This window comes from Narcine bancroftii, chromosome 2, assembly GCF_036971445.1.
Source record: "Narcine bancroftii isolate sNarBan1 chromosome 2, sNarBan1.hap1, whole genome shotgun sequence".
In the NCBI taxonomy this organism is placed as follows: domain Eukaryota; kingdom Metazoa; phylum Chordata; class Chondrichthyes; order Torpediniformes; family Narcinidae; genus Narcine; species Narcine bancroftii.
In genome coordinates this window covers 165,489,044-165,515,308 of record NC_091470.1, presented here as the reverse complement: position 1 = coordinate 165,515,308, position 26,265 = coordinate 165,489,044, and the positions used below count along the sequence as shown (strand labels likewise).

Here is a 26,265-nt window from a genome sequence, read left to right as displayed (position 1 = left end):
TATTTTTTTGTGAGGTGCCAATGAAATGATGTGACACTGTCAGCCAAAGAATGTAAACTTTGTCCACAGCTCTAATGTACTCACAGATCCTAGTTCTCGATAAAGGAGCACGTCCCCGATCCATTCTACAGATCGCACAATGAGCTTGGGAATAACCCACTGTGAGCGTCTTCATGTTTTTTGTATTCCAGGTTCTGGTCCTGCGGGAATTGGCAGTCAGCGCACCCACTTTCTTCTTCCAACAAGTGCAGGCTTTCTTTGACAACATATTCTATGCTGTCTGGGACTCCAAACAGGCCATAAGGGAAGGTGCTGTTGCGGCCTTGCGCGCTTGTCTCGTTCTCACCACCCAGAGGGAAACCAAAGAAATGCAAAGGCCGCAGTGGTACAAGGTGAGTGAGAGGATGGTCATCACATCTCTTCCCTCGTCACAGCCGAAAACGGAACATAGAAGTTCACCGCGCGCTACAGACCCCGAGGCCCGCAGCGGCTGTGCTGACGAATGACCTACTCCAACAAAAGGAGTAAGTTCTTCCTAGGTTTGCATGGCTGAGGGCTCTGGATTCCTTCCACCATTCAAAACGTATCAGGAGCTGTAGGCCCATTGGGGGCCGCGGGGCTGGAAGGGCCTGTTACCAGGCTGTGTCTAAATTTAAAAAAAAATTGGGTGAGTTCAAATTTTCCATGCACACTTTGGGAATGTGTCGTGCAGGCCTTCCGCGCCAATGGGTGACTGCTTTTATTTCTCAATTTTGCTCATGGCACGTATTTATTTGGCCACAGAGCGGAAATGCACTCCCTGCTTAAAGTCCGAAGGCTCTTTGAGTAAATGGAAGTTTTGTTTTGTATGCAGCAAACATTTGAGGAGGCTGAGAAGGGATTTGATGAGACTCTGGCTAAGGAAAAAGGCTTGAATCGCGATGATCGTATTCATGGTGCTTTGCTCATTCTAAATGAACTGATTCGCATAAGCAGCATGGAAGGAGAGGTAGGTTCAGGATTTGTTACATTCATTATGTAGTTCTGACTTACTGGCTATATTTGTGACTTAATGCAGACCCTCGTGCTGGAGATATGCCATCATGTTGATGGGCTGCGGGTTACATTTGTAGATAACACAAAAATTGGAGTTGTGGATAGTGAGGAGCATTGTCACCATGTACAGCAGGATAGAGACCAATTGGCAATACATGCAGAGAAATGAGCTTAATCTGGACAAGTGTGAATTGTTGCACTTTGGGAGATCAAATGTAAGGGAAGTGTAGAGTAAATCTTAGGAACATTGATGTACAATCGGATCTCAGGCTGCAAATGCATAATTTCCTCAAAGTCCCAACACAACAAAGGTGCTGAATAAGGTGTATGGCAACAGTCAGACTGTTGAATGTGTTTGGGGAAAGAAATAATCAAGAAGACCTGTTTCCGGTGTATAAAACTTCGGTTAGTCCACGTTCAGAGTATTATGTGCAGTTCTGGTCACCAGTGGAAGTGTGTGGAGTCCTTGGAAAGGATGCAGAAACATTTTATCGGCTGCTTGCCTGGATGAGAAGAGTATGAGCTGCAAGAAGAAGTTGACAAACCAGGATTGTTTTCTCTGGAGTATTGAAGGCATGACCTTATAGAACTACAGGTATGCACTGCTTAACGTCCACCTATGTTCTGTGAAATTGGGTGTGATGCAATGTGGACTTTGTGCGAACACCATATTATATACTTAGCAAAGCTATATTGTAAAAGATAGCCTGCGCTGTGAGTAAATCTATGAATAAGGAATACAGCAGAGAACTGGTTTAAAATACAAACAGTTTATTACTTCAACTGTAGGAATGGTAGTGGGAGAGAGCACCTCTAGTAAAAGTCAGCACCTCTTCTCTAGTGCTTGTTCCCTGAAGACTGATCTTTGAGAAAAGACTGAATTATATACTCAGTTGGACTGATGCCTACGTGCAGTTTCACATGTTCTTGCTAATTGGTATTACGAGCAACCTTTTTTTGTTAGAAGCGATTATCACTGTCAGGGATAGTATAGATAGGAGGAACTGAATGGTCACAGTTAACATTTAGCATTTCACACAAGCACCATCACAACTCAGCCTAGCGACAATTCAATACATTGGAAGAACTGTGGGAAGGCTTGTTCCAGATCTGATACATTTGCAAAGACACTGACTTTTGCAAGGGAGATCCATTCCAATGGCTGAAGCGAAAACCACTTTTTGAAGCAGCTCTGTGGCCAGCTATTTTTGTAGAATTCAGATCAAACCATGTTTTGTGAATGACTGGGCCTTTTTGGTGGATTGACCTGTGCCAGGAGGGTCTTTTGGGAAGCAAAGTGCTTCATTTTGAGTGTGACTAACAGTGAAGGTTGCTTGGATTGACCTGTGCCAGGAGGGTCTTTTGGGAAGCAAAGTGCTTCATTTTGAGTGTGACTAACAGTGAAGGTTGCTTGGAGAGACAGGTGCCAGGGTCTTGGAAGCTTTGTGGAGGCCGCCCAGTTTGAGTCTCGTCTACAAAAGGACCAGGAGTGTTATGACCACAGCTCGTGTGGAAGGACATTTCTTTAAAGGCAACGCTAGGAGAATTCGTGAGTCCATAGCAACTGCAACTCCAGTCTCATCAGTTCAACATTAATTCTGGGCATCAAATTTCAAAGGCCTACATTTCAACACTGAATTTGAAAGACTGGACTTTGAAGTAACTTTCTAGATTTTTGGCCTGGCCTGTAATGGTTTGGGTAACATGCACACATACACTTAGTGTTAAGGATAGTTTAAAAGTTAAGACTGTAGTTTAGAGTTAGAAATAAAATTAGTGTTTTAAAATTAAACACTGGTTCGTTGGCAATTGATACTCGTTATGTGCGATTCTTTAAATTGCAAACAGCTTTACACATTTGTTAATTAAATTGGAATTTGTAACAGTTATCTTCATCATTCAGTTACTGGGAACAGCAGTGGGGCCGGGAACAGCGGGGGGGGCCGAGAACAGCGGGGGGGCGGGAACAGCGGGGGGGCGGGAACAGCGGGGGGGCGGGAACAGCGGGGGGGGGCGGGAACAGCGGGGGGGGGGCGGGAACAGCGGGGGGGGCCGGGAACAGCGGGGGGGCCGGGAACAGCGGGGGGGGCCGGGAACAGCGGGGGGGGGCCGGGAACAGCGGGGGGGGCCCGGGAACAGCGGGGGGGGCCGGGAACAGCGGGGGGGGCCGGGAACAGCGGGGGGGCGGGAACAGCGGGGGGGTGTGACGCGGGGGGGCGGGCAGAGAGCGGAGCAGAGGGATCCATGTGGGGACCGACGCGGAGCTGTGGGATCCGTGTGGGGACTTGAGTGGGGCAGTGGGATCCGTGTGGGGACCAACACGGGGCTGTGGGGAGAGCACGGGGCAGTCAAAATTCTGAGAGGCACAGATAGGGTCAGCATCTTTTTTACCCCCAGATTGGAAATATGAAATACTAGAGGGAAAATTTAAAGGTGATTTGCTCACCTATTTTTACACAAGGTGGTAGGTACCTGCTCCCAGGGAAATGGTGGAAGCAGATGCAAACAGCAATGTTTAAGAAATGGGTATTTAGACAGATGAATGAACAAACTGATTTTATATAGGTGATTTTTAAATATGGGCTTCATGGTTTGCACAGATTCTGGGAGCTGAAGGTCCTGGTCTTGTGTTGTACTGTTCTGTGTTCACTTGGGGGCAGACTGTAACTGTTAAACATCTGTTTAGCACTAAATCTTATGCCTCCACTATTTAATGCACATTAGAATTATTTGTGGCTGTGTAAATATCCTTTCTTGTTGATTAAAACATGTTTTATCTCTCCAAATAATGTGGAACAGAATTAAAGAAAAGCATTGTCAATTTATCATGTGAAGTATTTAAATGTAAATTCTAAAAGTAAGAGGTTGAACTGATTTCTATTACACTGGCAGTGTGGATGTGTGGGCTTGTAGGTTAATTGTGCAGCACAGGTTTTAATGGCCGGAATTGGCTTCTACAGTTCCGTAAATAAAGAAATGTTAATTGTGTTGCTGTTGTCCCTCTGACTGGTTTGAACAATAATTGTTTATTGCTTTTTAAAAAAAAAAACTTTGATCACAGCGCTTGCGAGAGGAGATGGAGGATATCACTCAGCAGCAGTTGGTTCACGATAAATACTGCAAGGAGTTGATGGGCTTTGGAGCTAAACCCCGACATATTACATCCTTCACGAGTTTTCAGTCTGCTCAGCCTCAACAATCAAATGCACTTCTCGGACTTCTTGGGTATAACACACCACAGAGCATTTCGGTATTTGGAACCACTGCTGCTCCAGCCAAGCCGGCTTTGGTGGAAAGTAGGTACTGTCGTGAGCATCTGGAAGGGCGATTTGATCAGGTAATTGTTAAACTTTCTTCTATTTTATTTGCATTGTTATGTGGATACAGTCCCAGTGGAACAAACTTATTTCAAGTCATTTATTTTTCTTATCATCTGTTTCTTTTGTAAATGTGAGGGTCTTGGATGGTTAAGTGTGAGTGGTTCCTTGTTCGTTCTGCATTCTTATAGCCAGGGGAGAGAAGCTGTTCCTCAGCCTGGTGGGGTGGAAGGGGTTCTCCTCTTCAGACAACAATCCTGGTAAATCAGGTCGATGTTGGGGGGGGGGGGGGGGGTGGTGGTGGTGGTGGAGGGAGACTCCAGTGATCCTCTCTGCTACTCTTGTGATCCTGTGGATTGACCTCCGATCCATTTCTCTGCAGCAGCCATACCACACTGAGATGCAGCCAGCCTGGATGCTCTCCACAGAGCTTCTATAGAAGGTTGACATGATGATGGCCAGTAGCGTTGCCCACTTCAATCTTCTCGGGAAGTGCATTAGCTTTTGTGCCTTCCTAACAACTGTTGGTCCATGATAGGTCATTAGTTAAGTGATGTCCAAGGAACTTGGTGCACTCTACTCTCTCTCTCTCTCCGTTCCAGTCCCGAAGCAAATTTTAGTCTGTCATTTTCCAGTCCTTGTAGCAGTTTGGCTTTCACCCAGAAATCCTTTGCTTGAAGATATAAATTTCCCAGCTATGTTCCTTATAGTGTTTATAATTATAGAATAACAAGTTTGTTGCACATTTCTCTTTTTGTTTGTGTCAGCTCGATGAGGGAGGTATGCAATTAACCCCACTCCTATGTGGTTTCTGCAAAATTTTGCTAATTTACTTTCTTTCAAGTATTGGGGTAACTAGCGAATAGCAGATATTGAACCTTGCAAAAGATCAAATGGAGCTGAGGTGAAAAAGACATGAGGTTTTTAAAATATAGGTTTCTCGTAAAGCTGTAGATTAAGCCAGAACTGGTTTGGTTACAGAGGCACAGCAAATAATTTGATTGATGTAATTTGGCTGTACTCCATCTATTACAATTTTTGGCCTTCTGCATTCATCATAATTGGGCAAATCGTTGGTCACACTTGGACTTCTGGTCCAATATAAATAACAACACAACCAAGTAATCTTTTTTAAAAAAAAAACAATAAAAGGGCAGTTTTAAAAGGTGTTGATCTTTGCTTTTTGGTTACCTTCAGAGTAAAGCGATTTGGTTTTGCAAATTGCCTGTCATAATGCTCGTATTCAACAGAATGGATGATTGATCTCGGGATATGAACATTCCTCTGTAACAACCTCGTGTAGTTGTCTTGGTGCATGCTAGGAGTATTTAACGTTAGAAGACTTTTGTACACGACTGTAATGTTTGGATTTCACAGAGCAACACCGTCATTAGTGGCCACTTCAACATTTTGATATTTGCTGATTTGAAGTTGATTTTATTTTAAGCTGCCACAAGTTTCTCACTGAATGAGTCTAATTTTGTTTCGAGATTCCCCCCCACCCCCACTTTGGTTAAAAAAAATAACTATCAGAGCTAATGTTTGACGATTCTATTGAGCTTCCTTCAGATCTTCAAGGCATTCCTCTATACACAGCCCCTCTTGTTCAGTTATAATGTTTGAATGTAGTTCAAGTGAAAGTGTTGCTTTTTATAATATCTTTTGGATTCTGCATATTGATCTCACTTTAGTCAATAGTATTTAAGATTTGAGAGTTAAAATCCAGGTCCAGTGGAGTAATTTCACTTTTTTTTTGGATCTTGATATAGGTGACTCACTGGGTGCTTAAATATCGCAGCAGTAAAAGTCCACTGATTCAATCAGCAATTTTAAATTTAATTCCTCGCCTGGCTGCTTTCCAGCCCCATTTATTCACAGGTGAGATAAAAGGTATGAATATTTTCAGGTATTTTTTTTTCATTATTATTCCTTAATATTTTGCATGCTAGTTTGGGAAGTGATCCACATGTTAATAATGAAAGTGCTGGGAATTTTGGTATGTGGAAAAAGACTAGATATCTTGTTGGTTTTATCAGAATTTAATGCTTTCTGATTTGACAGTTGCCGGCACGTGACCTGCAACTTGAGTCTTTCTTTATGTCGTTGGCAGAAGAGTTGGTGTTGAGACCGTACATTTTCTCAGTGAAGCATTCGTTTCCTCATTTTTTGACTTTTGGCACAACCCCTATGACAACAACTTGCAGTCGCATAGCATTTTGTCGAGCAAAGTTGATCAAAGAGAATCTGGAGCAATTTAGCACTTTAACAATATGATGATGACAGATGGTGAGCAAATAAGGAGAAGCTGGAAGGTCAGGCAGCATCTATGAAGAGAAATGGTCAGTTAATGTTGCTGGTCAGGAATCTTCATCGCGATAAAAGGGCCCCTGTCAAAATTTTGGCAGGCTAATTCTCTCTATCATTGCTGCCTGACCTTCCAGCTTCTCATGTTTCAGAATCTGCAATTCTTGTGTTGTTAAAGTTTAGCATGGAACCACTAAAGTAGATATAAGAAGAGGCTATCTGGATTAAGTAGTCCCTTAAGGCAGCCATTCTTAAAAGTTTTTTTTTTGGCTGTGGCTTCCTTCCCTGTGAAGAGGTTGTTTAGTTGGTTTCTTCCATACTTCTGCCAAATATATAAAAACCTCGAGCAAAATTATTTAGGATTGCAGACTGTATGGCGCCTATTCAAAATGGCTGCCTTCAAGGATGGAGAAGGAGATGACAGGCAGAGACTGTGTGCGCATGCATGTATTTTCAGATATCTGGCACTATCAATGTCAGTGCTGTTGTTATCTCTTCAATTCTCCCTACATTAGCACACGTGTTGATTATTTTTGAAGGTATTGTAAAAATCTGAAGTTTTAATTTTGTTATTGTCAGTGGTATCAGTCAGGATTTGAATTGTATTTGGATCATAATTTATAAAGGAAGTGAGAAGTGGAACAGATAGCGTTGGGGTTAGTGCAACATATTACACTATTGGCATTGGTTTGAATCTGGCACTGTCTGTAAGGAGTTCGTCAGTTCTCCCCGTGTGTTCCAGTTTCCTCCCACCCTTCAAAATGTATGGAGGGAGTTGTGGGTTAATAGGTGTATTTAGGGGCACAGGCTTGTGGGTTGGAAGGGCCTGTTACCATGCTTTATGTCTAAAATTTAAATGTGCATCTAATTTTTTTCTCTGTTTTGGAATGCTTTGCCTGAAATAGAGGTAGGAGCAGAATCAGGTTACTTTGAAAAGGGAATTGATTTGCTGATTGAAAAAGAATTGAAAGATCATATTGAAAGAGGAGGGAATGAAACAGATTAGGAACTCTTTCCTGGAGCCTGTAGATGTGCAAGAGACTGAATGGACTCCTGCCATTCTTCACAATCCCAGACACGTGCATCACCAATTGGGAAAATATTGAAGTTTTAGCACGTGTGGTATCCAAAGTGAGTGATTCCTTTAAGTTGGGGAAGTGGAAGGAGAAGAGGTGGAAATTGGAGAATGGTATGATTGGAGCAGTTTTCTGTGTTGCTTGGTGGCCAACTTGGAAGGGTTCATCATCTATGTCGTCGACTTGGCAGTGATTGGTAGAATTCAAAATGGGAGGAAGCATTCCTTCAAAATCATACTTATTTACTAAGTATATTAAAAATGAAAACCAAAGTAAATATACAAGACAAATTTAATTGCTTATAGCCTTGTGTTTATATTTGTTATTAACAGAATGTTATCAATCTGCAGATCAGCATCTATATGACTCCGTAACTCATCTAATGAACTGTATTAAGAAAGAAAAAGAGCGTGCTGCTGCGTTCCAAGCCCTGGGCCTATTGGTGGTGGCTGTAAGAGCATCGATTAATCCATATTTGCAGAAAATTTTGGAAACTTTAAAAGGAGCCCTTCCACCAAAGGATCTTGCACACAAGTAATTGTGGAATAAATTAGATTACTTCTATTAAATGTATTATTTTAATTCTACACTTAAGCATTATATGTTTGTTATTTGTTTGAAAAGTATATGGAGCCTGCAGCTGACGTGGACTTTTTACCCCCTCCATAAATCTTCGTCCGCGAAGCCAAGCCAAAGAAAATATGGAAATGACTGTTTTGTGTGGTCCCAGTGTTGAATTGGATCTGAGTTTGCTTGAAAGCAAACATGAATATAGCTGCACAAACAAATGTTTTTAATCGCTTTGCAAAGCATGAGAACTCTGTTACAGCAAGAAGCACTGCCATAAGCAGCAAACCTTCTACAAAGGAGACTACCTTGTGGCTTACAATATCACCTATGTTTTTTTTATAGTTTCTAATCCTCTGGAGCATTCAGATAGACTGCTCTATATAAACACATTCCTTAAAATTCTCTCTGTATTTGTTAATTAGTATCATGCCAATCTACCAAATAAGGAGCTTCTTATCAGCTTCCAAGCTGACCAATGAATACAGCCTAAAAAATGCCTTTGCCTTCCAGTCAACATTTTAAAAATTGCATTTTATAATCTAAAATCTTCTTTCTCATCAGTTCCAATGTTAGCATTTCATATGTCGACTTTCCCTTTTTTTTTGTTAGTATGGCTTCCATTTTGACTGAGTGCAAGGTTGGCTAATGTAAACTCACAGACGTTTCCACAGAAGTGGCTGGCGGGGTAGCAGCGTCAATTGTGCGCTGGATCATGCTTTCAGTGCTGCACGGACAGCTGGATGAATCTGTGCCTATCCTCAACACCATCCCAAATGCTCTTTCTCCACTCTAAGCGATCAAGGTCCAAAGGAGGCATTGGAGGAACTGTGCTTCTTCAGAGAGCCTTTCCATACATTCGGGAGTATTTTTCGTTCATAGCAACATTTTTATATACTATACAGTTTTCTTTTTTGATAATTAATCTGGGGAAAGCTGAAGAGCAAATGGACAAAATCTAAATGTATTGTTGAAACCTGGAAGTCAGGATATTAAGCCATGAATGGCCAAAGTAGTCGTGCATTGTATATTGATATATATGCCAAGTTAATGCAACGCATATTTAGCTTCCTTTGTATTTGTGTTTCACAGGAGGCAAAAAATTATTCAAGTGGATGCAACTGTGTTTACTTGTATCTGTATGATAGCCAGAGCTATAGGACCAGCGATCCAGCAAGATATTAAGGAACTACTTGAGCAGATGCTTGCTGTTGGACTCAGGTACTGAACCACTTGTACTGTGATTGCAGGATGCTTTTCATTTGGATTGATTCAAGTTTGACATTGTCAAGTTGTTTCTCATTGTGAAGCTGTAATATTTGAAAAGTGCCAGCAATGATGAGGCAAAAGCGTCACATAAAACATCAAGTTCAAGTGTATTTGCCATTCGATTGCACAAGTACAACTGTTATCGCCAGTTCTTGGAACGAAACGCATAGACACACAACCAGACAAAACACACATACAGACAAACAATATGCAGAACAAATATACACATATAAATAAATGTTTAATAAAACTCTGGGTGGGTGGGGGGGGTGGGGGGGGGTTTGCTGTGAGCACTTCATTTAGTCATTCAAGTTTATTGTCACCCGATTCCACAAGGACAACCCGACAAAACAGCGTTCTCGGGTCCTTGGTGCAAAATTTGCAGACATGCAACCAAATATATCACACGTACAGACAAACAATACATATGCAGGACAAGAATTCATATCTACAAATGAATGCATGTTGTTTCATAAACATGAAAATCTCAGTGTGGGCAGTTCCTTTGGTCGTTCAGCGTTCTCACTGCCTGTGGGAAGCTGATCCTCAGCCTGGTGGTGCTGGCTCTGATACTCCTGTATCTTTTTCCTGTCAGGAATGGGGTCCTCACTCATTTTGTGCGCCCTCTTCAGACAATGATTCTGATAGATCATGTCGAGTGGAGGGTGGGGAGATAAACTCCAGTGATCTTCCCTGCCACTCTTACGGTCCTGTTGGTTGACTTCCGATCCATTTGTCTGCTGCAACCATACCACGCTGTGATGCAGCTGGCCAGGAAAATCTGGATAGAGATCCTGTGGAAGGGTAACCTTGCCCACCTCATTCTTCTCAGGAAGTGCGGTCTTCTCAGACTAGGCACTCTTAGTGCCCATGGGAGAGTAAAATCCTGCTGTACTATGAAGTTATTTGGTTAAATATCTATTGCTTATCACTAACTTTATTCATGATGTTGGCCAGGCTCATTTGTTCGGTAGAATGGGACAAGTTGAGACCTGGACTTTGATAATCTTAGCAAAACATTCACTAATGATTATTTTAAATATTTCATCATGTTGTCGCAAAGCTAATAAATAGATTGCCCTACACGAAGAACATGTGATTTTATATCTGCATTGTGATTTTTGTTTTCTTTCTTTTTATTACTTGTATCCATATTTTATATTTGAGGACTTGGGCTGTTAGAGATGCAATGTTTAATGAACTGGAGATGATGAAATTCTTAACTTGTACTGATGCTCAGCATTGTTTGAAGCTTAAAAATGTGCATTTGGTTGTTGGTCAGTTGAATTTGTCACAATTCAATAACAATGTGTGACAACCCTCCAAATTGTTGGTGCTGAAGAAGACGAATGAGATGTTGGCATTCACTTCTAGAGGAATAGCATACACGTAATGTTGAGATTCTATAAAGCATTTGTTTGACCTCACTTGAAGGACAGTGTGCAATTTTGGATGCCTTATTTGAGAAAAGATGTGCTGGCATTGAAGAGGAGGGTTCAGAGAAGATTTACTCAAATGGTACTAGGAATGAAAGGGTTTGTTGGCACTCGGTTTGTGCTCGTTGGGGTACAGAACAATGAGTGGGGACTTCATGTACGCATTTTGAATGCTGAAAGGTGTGGATGTGGCAAGGATGTTTCCCATGGTAGGGGAGTCTAGTACAAGAGGCCACAACTTCGTGAGAAAATGGTGTCAATTTAAAACCGAGATGCAGAAAAATTTTCTTTGGCCAGAGGGTTGTGAGTCTGTGGAATTTGTTGCCACAGGCAGTTGTGGAAGCAAGGTTGTTGGGTGTATTTAAGGCAAAGATTGGCAGATATTTGATTAGTTGGGGCATCAAGGTTACAGGGAGAGACCTGAGAAGTGGGGTTAAGTGGATGGTTGGATCAACTTGTGATTAGAATGGTAGAGCCAACTTGAAATGACAATGGGCCTACTTCTGCTCCTTTATCTTGTGATCTTGTGAAGTGTGATTGCCATTTTAAAGGTACTAGATCGCATGTAATATATACATTGGCATTGTGCCTTTGGAACTAAAAATTAAACACTTGCATGTGCGGGAAATCTGAAATTAAAACTCCAAATACTGAAGATGCTCAAACAGGACAGTCAGCAGTAAAAAGAGAAATGAAAGTCTTATCTTTTACAGCATTTTATCTCTATTTGGGTTTTTGTAACATTCCCACTATTTCCCCAGGACAGGAATAGCAAACGCCAGAGGACGTCTGTACAAGGTGAAGGGAGGGAAGTTTAGGGGAGACATCAGGGGTGTTTTTTTTTACATAGAGTTGTGGGTGCCTGGGATGCATTGCCGGGGGTGGTCATGGAGGTGGGAACAATAGGGGCATTTAAGGCCCATGGATGAAAGAGAAATAGAGGGTGCTGGGGAGGGGGGTTAATATTTTTGTTTTGTACTATTTTAATAGGTTGGCACAACATTGCGGGCTGAAGGGCCTGTACTGTAATGTTCTAATTCTAATTGTCATGTCAAAACTCATAACTATAATTGTGCGAATTCTGTTTTTAAAGCCCTGCTTTGACAGCGGTGTTGCATGATCTCAGTCGACAAATACCGCAACTGAAGAAAGATATCCAGGATGGCTTACTGAAGATGTTGTCCCTGGTGCTGATGCATAAACCTCTCCGACATCCAGGAATGCCTAAAAGTTTGGCCCAACAGCTTGCTTCCCCCAGCTTGATGAATATTCCTGAAGCAAGTGACGTTGGATGCATCACCCTCGCGCTTCGTACCTTGGGCAACTTTGAGTTTGAAGGTAAGGTCATGTCTGCCTGGTCCTCTGTGCCGGCGGTTGTGGGAAATAGAAGCGGAAAGGCAAATTGCATTTTAAAGTAATTCTGAGGACGTTCAGCAACTATGGCAGCAGGAGGTGGGTGGCCTTGCCCCGCAACTGGGATGCATTTCAAAAGAAGTTGGTGGGGGTGGGGGGGGAAAGGAAAGATGGAAAAGGCAGAAACAATCGCCACATTGATAAATTTTGTAGAGGGACTTGGAAGAGTTATAAGCTTCAAGCAGCACTTCAATTGGAATCAGAATTTATTGTCATGCACGTTATGAGATTCATTGTTTTGTGGCAGCATTGCAATGGGAAAATTGTTATAAATCACATTTTAAATAAATAAATGGGAGCAAAAGAAGAGAATGTGAGGGTGTCTGTGGTTCATTGTCCATTCAGGAATCTGATGGCATAGGGGAAGAAGCTGCCCTTGTGCCGCTGGGTGTTTGTCTTCAGCTTCCTTTACCTCTTTCCTGATGGTAGCAGTGAGAAGAGGGCATAGCCTGGGTGATGAGCGTCTTCGAGGATAGATCAACCTGGGTACGTTTTATAGTTGGCACCAGCACACTGAGTCAAATCCTTTATCGTTTTATAGTTGGCACCAGCACACTGAGTCAAATCCTTTATCGTTTTATAGTTGGCACCAGCACACTGAGTCAAATCCTTTATACTGTAAATCGGGAAGAGTTGGATTTTGCTAAACCTGCCTATTCTGAAATGCTGCGTGGCCTTCCCTGTCTGCATTTGCAAGGGGCAAGGGTGGGGACCCAATCTTGTTAACCATTGCGCACAGGCCTAGGATGGTGACAGCTGAGACCCTTTCCAGATATGCCCTTACATAATTTGAAAGGAAGGAATGTTGGAGCCAAATTTCAGTTCCAACCAAAGAAAGAAGGCCATTTGTAATGAGATGTATTCAAAAATACTAGTTATAATATCTTTTATACAAGTATTAAAGGAATAACATTAATTAGAACGCATTCAATGCTGACAAATCAATAAAAAAACATACTAATGATCTTTGCCATTAAATGTAATTTAAGCCCGGTCCGGGCTGAGGGCAGGCGGCGGCGGCCCCAATCCGGGCAGGAGCAAGGGGGAGGCGGCGGCCCCGGCCTCGGTCGAGTGAGGCAGGTGGAGGCCCCGATCCGGGCAGAGAGTGGGAGGCGGCGGCCCCAGTCCGGGCACAGGGAGAGCAGCGGCGGCCCCGGCCCCGGTCCGGGCTGAGGGCAGGCGGCGGCGACCCCAATCCGGGCAGGAGCAAGGGGGAGGCGGCGGCCCCGGACTCGGTCGAGTGAGGCAGGCGGAGGCCCCGATCCGGGCAGAGAGTTGGAGGCGGCGGCCCCAGTCAGGGCACAGGGTGAGCAGCGACGGCCTCGACCCCGGTCCGAGTATGGACCGACCTAAGAGGGGAGGCAGACCCCTCCAGCCCGGGTAAGAAACCTGCATAGGAGAAGGCCACTCCGATATAAAACCTACGACCCAAGGACCTCGCTGCCACGTCCCAGCTTGCTTGGCCACGGCACACGAACCATGGGTGTAAAGGGTGGGCCAGTACTGCGCGCACTGCACTCCACCTAAAAGCTCCTTTGCGCAGGCCCGAGGACAGGTCCACGTCCTCCCCCTCCACGTCCTCCCCCTCCACGTCCTCCCCCTCCACGTCCTCGCCCTCCACGTCCTCGCCCTCCACGTCCTCCCCCTCCACGTCCTCCCCCTCCACGTCCTCCCCCTCCACGTCCTCCCCCTCCACGTCCTCCCCCTCCACGTCCTCCCCCTCCACGTCCTCCCCCTCCACGTCCTCCCCCTCCACGTCCTCCCCCTCCACGTCCTCCCCCTCCACGTCCTCCCCCTCCACGTCCTCCCCCTCCACGACCTCCCCCTCCACGACCTCCCCCTCCACGACCTCCCCCTCCACGACCTCCCCCTCCACGACCTCCCCCTCCACGACCTCCCCCTCCACGTCCTCCCCCTCCACGTCCTCCCCCTCCACGTCCTCCCCCTCCACGTCCTCCCCCTCCACGTCCTCCCCCTCCACGTCCTCCCCCTCCACGTCCTCCCCCTCCACGTCCTCCCCCTCCACGTCCTCCCCCTCCACGTCCTCCCCCTCCACGTCCTCCCCCTCCACGTCCTCCCCCTCCACGTCCTCCCCCTCCACGTCCTCCCCCTCCACGTCCTCCCCCTCCACGTCCTCCCCCTCCACGTCCTCCCCCTCCACGTCCTCCCCCTCCACGTCCTCCCCCTCCACGTCCTCCCCCTCCACGTCCTCCCCTCCACGTCCTCCCCTCCACGTCCTCCCCCTCCACGTCCTCCCCCTCCACGTCCTCCCCCTCCACGTCCTCCCCCTCCACGTCCTCCCCCACCACGTCCTCCCCCTCCACGTCCTCCCCCTCCACGTCCTCCCCCTCCACGTCCTCCCCTCCACGTCCTCCCCTCCACGTCCTCCCCTCCACGTCCTCCCCTCCACGTCCTCCCCTCCACGTCCTCCCCTCCACGTCCTCCCCCTCCACGTCCTCCACGTCCTCCCCCTCCACGTCCTCCCCCTCCACGTCCTCCCCCTCCACGTCCTCCCCCTCCACGTCCTCCCCCTCCACGTCCTCCCCTCCACGTCCTCCCCTCCACGTCCTCCCCCTCCACGTCCTCCCCCTCCACGTCCTCCCCCTCCACGTCCTCCCCCTCCACGTCCTCCCCCACCACGTCCTCCCCCTCCACGTCCTCCCCCTCCACGTCCTCCCCCTCCACGTCCTCCCCTCCACGTCCTCCCCTCCACGTCCTCCCCTCCACGTCCTCCCCTCCACGTCCTCCCCTCCACGTCCTCCCCTCCACGTCCTCCCCCTCCACGTCCTCCACGTCCTCCCCCTCCACGTCCTCCCCCTCCACGTCCTCCCCCTCCACGTCCTCCCCCTCCACGTCCTCCCCCTCCACGTCCTCCCCCTCCACGTCCTCCCCCTCCACGTCCTCCCCCTCCACGTCCTCCCCCTCCACGTCCTCCCCCTCCACGTCCTCCCCCTCCACGTCCTCCCCTCCACGTCCTCCCCCTCCACGTCCTCCCCCTCCACGTCCTCCCCCTCCACGTCCTCCCCCTCCACGTCCTCCCCCTCCACGTCCTCCCCCTCCACGTCCTCCCCCTCCACGTCCTCCCCCTCCACGTCCTCCCCCTCCACGTCCTCCCCCTCCACGTCCTCCCCCTCCACGTCCTCCCCCTCCACGTCCTCCCCCTCCACGTCCTCCCCCTCCACGTCCTCCCCCTCCACGTCCTCCCCCTCCACGTCCTCCCCCTCCACGTCCTCCCCCTCCACGTCCTCCCCCTCCACGTCCTCCCCCTCCACGTCCTCCCCCTCCACGTCCTCCCCCTCCACGTCCTCCCCCTCCACGTCCTCCCCCTCCACGTCCTCCCCCTCCACGTCCTCCCCCTCCACGTCCTCCCCCTCCACGTCCTCCCCCTCCACGTCCTCCCCCTCCACGTCCTCCCCCTCCACGTCCTCCCCCTCCACGTCCTCCCCCTCCACGTCCTCCCCCTCCACGTCCTCCCCCTCCACGTCCTCCCCCTCCACGTCCTCCCCCTCCACGTCCTCCCCCTCCACGTCCTCCCCCTCCACGTCCTCCCCCTCCACGTCCTCCCCCTCCACGTCCTCCCCCTCCACGTCCTCCCCCTCCACGTCCTCCCCCTCCACGTCCTCCCCCTCCACGTCCTCCCCCTCCACGTCCTCCCCCTCCACGTCCTCCCCCTCCACGTCCTCCCCCTCCACGTCCTCCCCCTCCACGTCCTCCCCCTCCACGTCCTCCCCCTCCACGTCCTCCCCCTCCACGTCCTCCCCCTCCACGTCCTCCCCCTCCACGTCCTCCCCCTCCACGTCCTCCCCCTCCACGTCCTCCCCCTCCACGTCCTCCCCCTCCACGTCCTCCCCCTCCACGTCCTCCCCCTCCACGTCCTCCCCCTCCACGTCCTCCCCCTCCACGTCCTCCCCCTCCACGTCCTCCCCCTCCACGTCCTCCCCCTCCACGTCCTCCCCCTCCACGTCCTCCCCCTCCACGTCCTCCCCCTCCACGTCCTCCCCCTCCACGTCCTCCCCCTCCACGTCCTCCCCCTCCACGTCCTCCCCCTCCACGTCCTCCCCCTCCACGTCCTCCCCCTCCACGTCCTCCCCCTCCACGTCCTCCCCCTCCACGTCCTCCCCCTCCACGTCCTCCCCCTCCACGTCCTCCCCCTCCACGTCCTCCCCCTCCACGTCCTCCCCCTCCACGTCCTCCCCCTCCACGTCCTCCCCCTCCACGTCCTCCCCCTCCACGTCCTCCCCCTCCACGTCCTCCCCCTCCACGTCCTCCCCCTCCACGTCCTCCCCCTCCACGTCCTCCCCCTCCACGTCCTCCCCCTCCACGTCCTCCCCCTCCACGTCCTCCCCCTCCACGTCCTCCCCCTCCACGTCCTCCCCCTCCACGTCCTCCCCCTCCACGTCCTCCCCCTCCACGTCCTCCCCCTCCACGTCCTCCCCCTCCACGTCCTCCCCCTCCACGTCCTCCCCCTCCACGTCCTCCCCCTCCACGTCCTCCCCCTCCACGTCCTCCCCCTCCACGTCCTCCCCCTCCACGTCCTCCCCCTCCACGTCCTCCCCCTCAAAAGATGCCCACAAACTCAAGCTAGCATGCTGGAACATCAGAACCATGCTAGACAAGGCTGACAGCCACCGACCTGCACTCATTGCACATGAACTCCTCAGACTTGACATCGACATAGCCGCTCTCAGTGAAGTCCGCCTGGCAGATGTAGGCAGCCTCCAGGAACGCAGCGCGGGCTACACACTCTACTGGTCTGGCAAGCCTTCGGATGAACGACGCCTATCTGGTGTAGGCTTCATGGTCAAGAACTCCATTGCCTCCAAACTCGAAAACCTCCCGACAGGCCACTCGGACCGAATCATGTCCATGCGACTCCCCCTTCAAAACAAGCGTTCCATCACCCTCATCAGTGTCTATGCTCCAACCCTCCAGGCGGAACCAGCAGAAAAGGACAAGTTCTACACTGACCTGCACAACCTCATCCAACGCACCCCTACAGCCGACAAGGTTGTCATCCTTGGCGACTTCAACGCTCGCGTCGATAAAGTCTCAGAAACCTGGCCAGGAATCCTGGGCAAGCATGGTGTCGGCAAGTGCAACGACAATGGGCGCCTCCTGTTGGAGCTCTGCACAGAACAGCCGCTTGTCATTACAAACACCCTTTTTCAGCAGAGGGACAGCCTTAAGACCACCTGGATGCATCCCCGATCCAAACACTGGCTCCTCCTGGACTACATCCTGGTGCGAGAAAGTGACAAACGAGATGTGCTCCACACCAGGGTCATGCCCAGCGCAGAATGCCACACTGACCACCGGCTGGTTCGCTGCAAGCTCAACCTTCACTTCAAGCCAAAGCCCAGGAACAGTAAAGCCCCCAGAAAGAGGTTCAATGTTGGAAACCTGCAGTCAGACGAAGTGAGAGGAAACTTCCAGGCAAACCTCAAAGCAAAGCTCGACGATGCAACCTGCCTCACGGACCCGTCCCCTGAAACCCTCTGGGATCAGTTGAAGACTACCATACTGAAATCCACTGAAGAGGTACTGGGCTTCTCCTCCAGGAAAAACAAGGACTGGTTCGACGAAAACAGCCAGGAAATCCAGGAGCTGCTGGCAAAGAAGCGATCTGCCCACCAGGCTCACCTTACAAAGCTGTCCTGTCCAGAGACGAAACAAGCCTTCCGTCGCGCATGCAGCCATCTTCAGCGCAAACTCCGGGAGATCCAAAATGAGTGGTGGACTAGCCTCGCCAAGCGCACCCAGCTCAGCGCGGACATTGGCGACTTCAGGGGTTTCTACGAGGCTCTAAAGGCTGTGTACGGCCCCTCACCCCAAGTCCAAAGCCTGCTGCGCAGCTCAGACGGCAAAGTCCTCTTCAGCGACAAGATCTCCATCCTCAACCGATGGTCAGAACACTTCCAATCTCTTTTCAGTGCCAACCGCTCAGTCCAAGATTCCGCCCTGCTCCAGCTCCCTCAACAGCCCCTAAGGCTAGAGCTGGATGAGGTCCTCACCCAGGATGAGACATATAAGGCAATCAAACAACTGAAAAGTGGCAAAGCAGCAGGTATGGATGGAATCCCCCCAGAGGTCTGGAAGGCTGGCGGCAAAACTCTGCATGTCAAACTGCATGAGTTTTTCAAGCTCTGTTGGGACAAAGGAAAACTGCCTCAGGACCTTCGTGATGCCACCATCATCACCCTGTACAAAAACAAAGGCGAGAAATCAGACTGCTCAAACTACAGGGGAATCACGCTGCTCTCCATTGCAGGCAAAATCTTCACTAGGATTCTCCTAAATAGAATAATACCTAGTGTCGCCGAGAATATACTCCCAGAATCACAGTGCGGCTTTCGCGCAAACAGAGGAACTACTGACATGGTCTTTGCCCTCAGACAGCTCCAAGAAAAGTGCAGAGAACAAAACAAAGGACTCGACATCACCTTTGTTGACCTCACCAAAGCCTTCGACACCGTGAGCAGGTAAGGGCTTTGGCAAATACTAGAGCGCATCGGATGCCCCCCAAAGTTCCTCAACATGTTATCCAACTGCACGAAAACCAACAAGGTCGGGTCAGATACAGCAATGAGCTCTCTGAACCCTTCTCCATTAACAATGGCGTGAAGCAAGGCTGTGATCTCGCACCAACCCTCTTTTCAATCTTCTTCAGCATGATGCTGAACCAAGCCATGAAAGACCTCAACAATGAAGACGCTGTTTACATCCGGTACCGCACGGATGGCAGTCTCTTCAACCTGAGACGCCTGCAAGCTCACACCAAGACACAAGAGAAACTTGTCCGTGAACTACTCTTTGCAGACGATGCCGCTTTAGTTGCCCATTCAGAGCCAGCTCTTCAGCGCTTGACGTCCTGTTTTGCAGAAACTGCCAAAATGTTTGGCCTGGAAGTCAGCCTGAAGAAAACTGAGGTCCTCCATCAGCCAGCTCCCCACCATGACTACCAGCCCCCCCACATTTCCATCGGGCACACAAAACTCAAAACGGTCAACCAGTTTACCTATCTCGGCTGCACCATTTCATCAGATGCAAGGATCGACAACGAGATAGACAACAGACTCGCCAAGGCAAATAGCGCCTTTGGAAGACTACACGAAAGAGTCTGGAAAAACAACCAACTGAAAAACCTCACAAAGATAGGCGTATACAGAGCCGTTGTCATACCCACACTCCTGTTCGGCTCTAAATCATGGGTCCTCTACCGGCATCACCTACGGCTCCTAGAACGCTTCCACCAGCGTTGTCTCCGCTCCATCCTCAACATTCATTGGAGCGCTTTCATCCCTAACGTCGAAGTACTCGAGATGGCAGAGGTCGACAGCATCAAGTCCACGCTGCTGAAGATCCAGCTGCGCTGGGTGGGTCACGTCTCCAGAATGGAGGACCATCGCCTTCCCAAGATCGTGTTATATGGCGAGCTCTCCACTGTCCACCGTGACAGAGGTGCACCAAAGAAAAGGTACAAGGACTGCCTAAAGAAATCTCTTGGTGCCTGCCACATTGACCACCGCCAGTGGGCTGATATTGTCTCAAACCGTGCATCTTGGCGCCTCACAGTTTGGCGGGCAGCAACCTCCTTTGAAGAAGACTGCAGAGCCCACCTCAATGACAAAAGGCAAAGGAGGAAAAACCCAACACCCAACCCCAACCAACCAATTTTCCGCTGCAACCGTGTCTGCCTGTCCCGCATCGGACTTGTCAGCCACCAACGAGCCTGCAGCTGACGTGGACATTTTACCCCCTCCATAAATCTTTGTCCGCGAAGCCAAGAAGAAGAAGAAGAAGAAATCCTGTATCAGGTTTGATTAGTGTGCCTTCTGAGAGGCATTTTCCAACAAGACCAAGCTCTTGTAGTGAACTCCTGATGAAATTGAGTGAAGGAGTAGAGTGACTTGTACAGTAGCATCTGTTTCCTGGGCTGATTGGGCTCCTTGTTCATTGAGGAGCTTCTTAATTGTTGGAATAGTAGAAATCTTGGGGTCCCTTTGGAACTGCTGTCGTGGTCAGCATAATTCAGTCTTGAACACGCAAAGAATAGCGGAAGAAGGGTTATGATTACAATTGTTGGAATTAACACTATAAATGTCAATTGAGTACATAATTAGATAGAAGGTAGGCGACAACGGGCATGCACGTTTCCCTGACACTGGCACAGGCAGAGTGGTTCCAGCTGTAAAGGGGATTATGGGTAACAAAGACTGCCATTGATCCTGCTTTGAGCCACCACCAACCTGAGTGGGCCCATGAGGTGCCGGTGTGGTTCTGATGCAGCCCGATCAAGTGCCGGAGTGGTGCTCTGGTGAGCTCTGGCAGCCCTGTATCAATGTCTCCTACACCAGCCCCTCCCCCCTTGCTTTTTTTAATATCCGTGAATTGTGGCAATTAGTGAGACCTGGCTACAGGAGGGGCAGGACTGGCAACTTAATGTTCCGGGATACATTGGTTTTAGATGTGATTGGTCAGGGGATAAAAAAGGAGGAGGAGTTGCTCTGCTTGTTAGGGAGGACATTACTGCCGTGAGGTGGCAGGATGGTATGGAGGGATCGACCAGTGAGGCTGTTTGGATGGAATTAAGGGGTGGAGGAGGCAAGTGGGTGCTAATAGGGGTGTATTACAGACCACCAAATGGGCCAAGGGAATTAGAGGAACAAATTTGAAGGGAGATAACGTATATGTGTAAAAATCATAGGGTAGTGATCATGGGAGATTTTAACTTCCCACACATTGATTGGGATACCCATACGGTTAGAGGGCTGGATGGGCTGGAGTTCGTTAAATGTGTTGAGGATTGTTTTCTAAATCAGTTAGTAGAAGAACCGACTCGGGATGGTGTAATACTGGATCTCCTGTTAGGGAACGAGCTAGATCAGGTAGCGAACATTAATGTTGGAGAACCAATTGGGTCTAGTGACCATAATTCTGTTAGTTTTGGGGTAGTTTTAAGGAAGAGCAAGGAGAGGCCTAAAGTTGAGTTTCTGAATTGGAAAAGAGCAAATTTTGTAGGAATAAGAAGGGATTTGGGGAGTATTGAGTGGGGCAGGATATTTTCAGATAAGGATGTTAATGAAAAATGGAGGATATTCAAAAAAGAAATTTTGAGGGTACAGAGTAGTTATGTCCCAGTCTGGATCAAAGGAAAGGCTGGAAGTCATAGGGAGGCTTGGTTTTCGAGGAATATTGGAAATTTGGTTAGGAGAGAAAGGGAGGTGTACAAGAGGTATAAAGAGCAGGGAGCTGAGAAGTTGAAGGAGGACTACAAGGAGTGTACAAGGAATCTTAAGAAATAAATTAGAAAGGCCAAAAAAAGGCATGAAGAGGCTTTGGCTGACAGAGTAAAAATAAATCCAAAGGGTTTCTATAGATACATTAAAAGTCAAAGATTAGTGAGAGATATAATTGGACCCCTTGTAGATAGCGAGGGTAGGCTGAGTGAGAAGTCTGAGGAAATGGGGGAAATTTTGAATGATTTCTTTGCCTCGGTATTCACTAGGGAAAAAAATGTTGAACCAGTTGAAGTAAATAAAAATAGTGGGGAGGTCATGAAGCATATAAGGATAACTGAGGAGGTAGTGATGGCTGTGTTAAAAAAGATAAAGGTGGATAAATCTCCCGGACCGGACAAAATATTCCCTAGGACACTCAGGGAGGCTAGTGGACAGTTAGTGGGGCCATTAACAGAGATATTTAGGATGTCACTGGCCACGGGGGTGGTACCAAAGGATTGACGGGTGGCGCATGTGGTTCCTCTGTTTAAGAAAGGGTCCAAATGCAAACCTGGGAATTATAGGCCTGCGAGTCTGACGTCTGTGGTGGGCAAGTTGATGGAAAGTGTTCTGAGGGATGCTATTTACAAATTTTTGGAGGTACAGGGATTGATAGGGAGTAATCAGCATGGTTTTGTCAGGGGTAGATCATGCTTGACAAACCTGATTGAGTTCTTCGAGGGGGTTACAAAAAAGGTTGATGAAGGGAAAGCTGTGGATGTTGTCTATTTGGACTTTATTAAAGCTTTTGACAAAGTTCCCCACAGGAGGTTAGGAAAAAAGGTGGAGGCATTAGGTATAAATAAGGAGGTAGTGAAATAGATTCAGCAGTGGTTGGATGGAAGGTGTCAGAGAGTAGTGGTAGAAAATTGTTTGTCCAATTGGAGGCCGGTGACTAGTGGAGTTCCTCAGGGTTCGGTCCTGGGTCCACTATTATTTGTTATATATATTAACGATCTGGATGTAGGGGTGGAGAATTGGATAAGCAAGTTTGCGGATGACACAAAGATTGGTGGTGTTGTGGACAGTGAGGTAGATTACCGTAGATTAAAAGGTGATTTAGGAAGGCTGGAGGTGTGGGCTGAGAAATGGCTGATGGAATTTAATACAGATAAATGTGAGGTGCTACATTTTGGAAAGGCAAATTTAAATAGGTCATATACATTGAATAGTAGACAATTGAGGAGTGCAGAGCAACAAAGGGATTTAGGAGTTATGGTACCCTCAAGGCTGATACTCAGGTAGATGGTGTGGTGAAGAAGGCATTTGGAATGTTGGCCTTCATAAATCGGAGTATTGAATTCAAGAGTAGGGAGGTTATGATGAAATTGTACAAGGCATTGGTGAGGCCAAATTTGGAGTACTATGTACAGTTTTGGTCACCAAATTATAGGAAAGATATAAACAAAATAGAGAGAGTGCAGAGAAGGTTCACGAGAATGTTGACAGGATTTCAGGGTCTGAGTTACAGGGAAAGGTTGTGCAGACTGGGGCTTTTTTCTCTGGAGCGTAGAAGATTGAGAGGGGACTTGATAGAGGTGTTTAAGATTTTAAAAGGGACAGACAGAGTAAATGTGGATAGGCTTTTTCAATTAAGAAAGGGGGAGATTCAAACTAGAGGACATGGTTTAAGATTGAAGGGGGAAAATTATAAGGGGAACATGAGGGGAAATTTCTTTACGCAGAGGGTGGTGAGGATGTGGAATGAGCTTCCAGCAGACGTGGTCGAGGCGGGATCATTGGTTACATTTAAGGAAAGACTGGATCGTTACATGGATAGGAGGGGACTAGAGGGGTATGGACCAGGTGCTGGTCAGTGGGACTAGGAGGGTGGGGATTTGCTACGGCATGGACTAGTAGGGCCGAACTGGCCTGTTCTGTGCTGTAAGTGGTTATATGGTTATGTGGTTATAGATGAAAACCAATCAACAGAATGTTGAAAGTTATTGTTGCAATTTTAAAATACTTTAAATATTGTGGCTTAGTTCCCTTAGGCATCGTTAAAGTAACGTTTCTATTGTTTGATGGTCCCGCTTACCTTTTGGGCCCCTAGGCTTCAGCCTACTCACCCTAATGGTTAATCCTCCACTGGATATGAGAAAAATAGAGGTTAGTCATGAAGGTTCAGTCGGTCTGTGGTAAATTGGATTTGATGTTGGTTTCATGGGAGAAGCCAGAGAGTGGCAGTGGGTGATTTTGCCTCTCTGACTGGGAGACATGTGACTAGTGGCGTGCTTCAAGGATCGGTGCTGGGTCTATTGTTGTGTGATCTATATTAATGAGCTGGATGATAATGTAGTAAATTAGATCAGCAAATTTGCAGATGACACCAAGATTGGAGATGGAGTGGACAACGAGGAAGGATCTGGACCAGGTGAAGTTTCTTTGTGCCGGTAAATAAAAGGTGTTACACTTTGGAATGACAAACCAAGGTAGGACATGCACGGTAAATGGAAGGGCACTGAGGAGTGTGGTATACTAGAGAGATTTTGGAATACAGATGCACAAGTTCTTGAAAATGGTAGCTAGATGGGGTCAGAAAGAGAGCTTTTGGCACATTACCTTCATAAATCAATGTACTGAGTATAAGAGTTGGGATGTAATAGTGAAGCTGTATAAGACATTTGCAAGGCTAAATTTAGAGTATTGTGTGCAGTTTTGGTCTGGGACTTCAGGGACTGAGTTGCAGGGAAAGGTTAAACAGATGAGGAGTTTATTCCTTGCAGTGCTGAATGAGGGGAGATCTGATAGAGGTATACGAAATTAGGAGGGGCATAGGTAGAGCAAATGCAAGCAGACTATTTCCACTGAGGTTAGGTGAGATCACAGTTTGAGGGCATGGGTTAAGCGGTGGAGGTGCCAGAAGACTCACACCACCAGGTTCAGGAACAGTTTAGGGATGTAAACTTTTGCATTTCCTTGATTTTATTTTTTTCCTCTCTCGGTATTGCAGTCGGTTTGTTTAAATTTCTTTATTTGTTTATGTGTGTACGTATCTTCTTGAGTACAAATTTTTTGTACAATCAATAAGTGGTAATTCAGCTTTGCCTGCAGGAAAATGAATCTCAGGATTGTATGTGATAAATATGAAATCTGAAGGGTGATGACAGGGAAAAGCAGAACATTAAGGGGAACTTATTCATGCAGAGAGTAGTGGGAGTGTGGAATGAGCTGCCAGCTGAATTGATAAATGCAAGCTCAGTTTCGACATTTAAGAAAAATTTGCATAGGTACATGCATATTAACAAAAAAATTATGTTCTTAAATGCAGAATAATTTTTGTTTTTTGTTAATGCAGGCCACTCTCTAACACAGTTTGTCAGGCACTGTGCGGACCACTTCCTTAACAGTGAACACAAAGAGATTCGAATGGAAGCAGCCAGAACATGTTCACGCCTGTTGACTCCTTCTGTCCATCTCATCAGCGGACATGGCCATGTTGTTAGTCAGACAGCTGTTCAGGTTGTGGCGGATGTGCTTGGTAAACTCCTTGTTGTAGGAATTACAGATCCAGGTAATTGTATTTGAATTTTAGGATTGAGTGAAAATATCGTTGAACACACTTTAGCTTGTAAAATGTTAAGCTTGCTTCCTTGTGTTTTTTGAAAGCTCGTTGAAAGCCTGCTTGCATGATGACAGTGTCATTGCAATTGTAGGTAATTTAGAAAGTAATGCTTTGGTCAAATTAAAAGGCGTAAATGCTTAAAAATAAGTATTTACTCTAAAACTCTTATTATCCATAATTCAAGCAACTTGCAATCTAAAGCACCCAGCAAAAGAAAAAAAATTGAGATAGATAGATAGATAAATAAATAAATAATAATAAATTAAAAGATTAATAAAAGCAAATATTCAGCCAGCAGAGTGCTTTGTCGGGTTTGGATCGTAGCAGCTCTTTGAATAAAGTTGTGTTTGAATAAAATGGCATCGCCCAGGATGAAGAGCTGGTTGATGCCACTCGCCATTGAGGTGACTCTCTCGAAGTATTTCCTTATCTGCTTAGTAAAAGTCTTTATTAGTATATTATTGAGGCTTTATCTGTAAATGTGGGCGAGGGGGGTTGATTATCTATAATATTGTTCATCTTTCGGGCGGCTCTGTGGAGGGGAGGAACCTGCAGATGCAGTGACGGTTAAATGTTTTCAAAGAATGTGACTGAAAGTAAAGTGCTTTAAGATTTATATATTCATGCAAGTGAATTTTGTTCAGTGCAAGTATAGTAATTTTGTTTTTTAAACTGTTTATTCTTAGTGCAGATGTATTAGTTTGGCATTGTAAGAGTCTCAAGTAACTAGAAAACTCGCTTATCTGGCATCTACCAATTCCCCATTGGTGCTAGATACCAGAGGTTTTTACTGTATATTAAATGGGGTTGGACTTTAACTATTTTATTTTCTGATCATCTTAGATTTGTATTCTTTAAATCTCTTCTCTATGGAATCCCATTTCATTCTGTATGAAGAAGCCTTCTACTGGTGCCCGTCTTTTGTCTCTTTTGAACCTGCTGCATGGTATTTTGTCGCAGTTTAAACTCAAATAAACTCACACAGTGTTTAGTTCTATAACCACT

At 47.4% G+C, this 26,265-nt stretch overlaps 1 protein-coding gene across 7 annotated transcripts in view; it reads left to right on the top strand.

Annotated features, from left to right (window-relative positions):
* mtor (mechanistic target of rapamycin kinase) overlaps nucleotides 1-26,265 on the top strand; it is a 275,568-nt gene that overhangs the window by 21,916 nt on the left and 227,387 nt on the right. For 5 of the 7 annotated variants that reach the window (XM_069919038.1, XM_069919040.1, XM_069919037.1 and 2 more), the window contains exons 5-12: nucleotides 192-392; nucleotides 854-988; nucleotides 4,097-4,372; nucleotides 6,122-6,242; nucleotides 8,083-8,266; nucleotides 9,392-9,520; nucleotides 12,098-12,342; nucleotides 24,994-25,209. In XM_069919038.1, coding sequence (XP_069775139.1) covers nucleotides 192-392; nucleotides 854-988; nucleotides 4,097-4,372; nucleotides 6,122-6,242; nucleotides 8,083-8,266; nucleotides 9,392-9,520; nucleotides 12,098-12,342; nucleotides 24,994-25,209 — 1,507 coding nt within the window. The remainder of the gene's footprint in view (nucleotides 1-191; nucleotides 393-853; nucleotides 989-4,096; nucleotides 4,373-6,121; nucleotides 6,243-8,082; nucleotides 8,267-9,391; nucleotides 9,521-12,097; nucleotides 12,343-24,993; nucleotides 25,210-26,265) is intronic. The other 2 variants (XM_069919036.1, XM_069919034.1) reach the window with 1 other exon arrangement.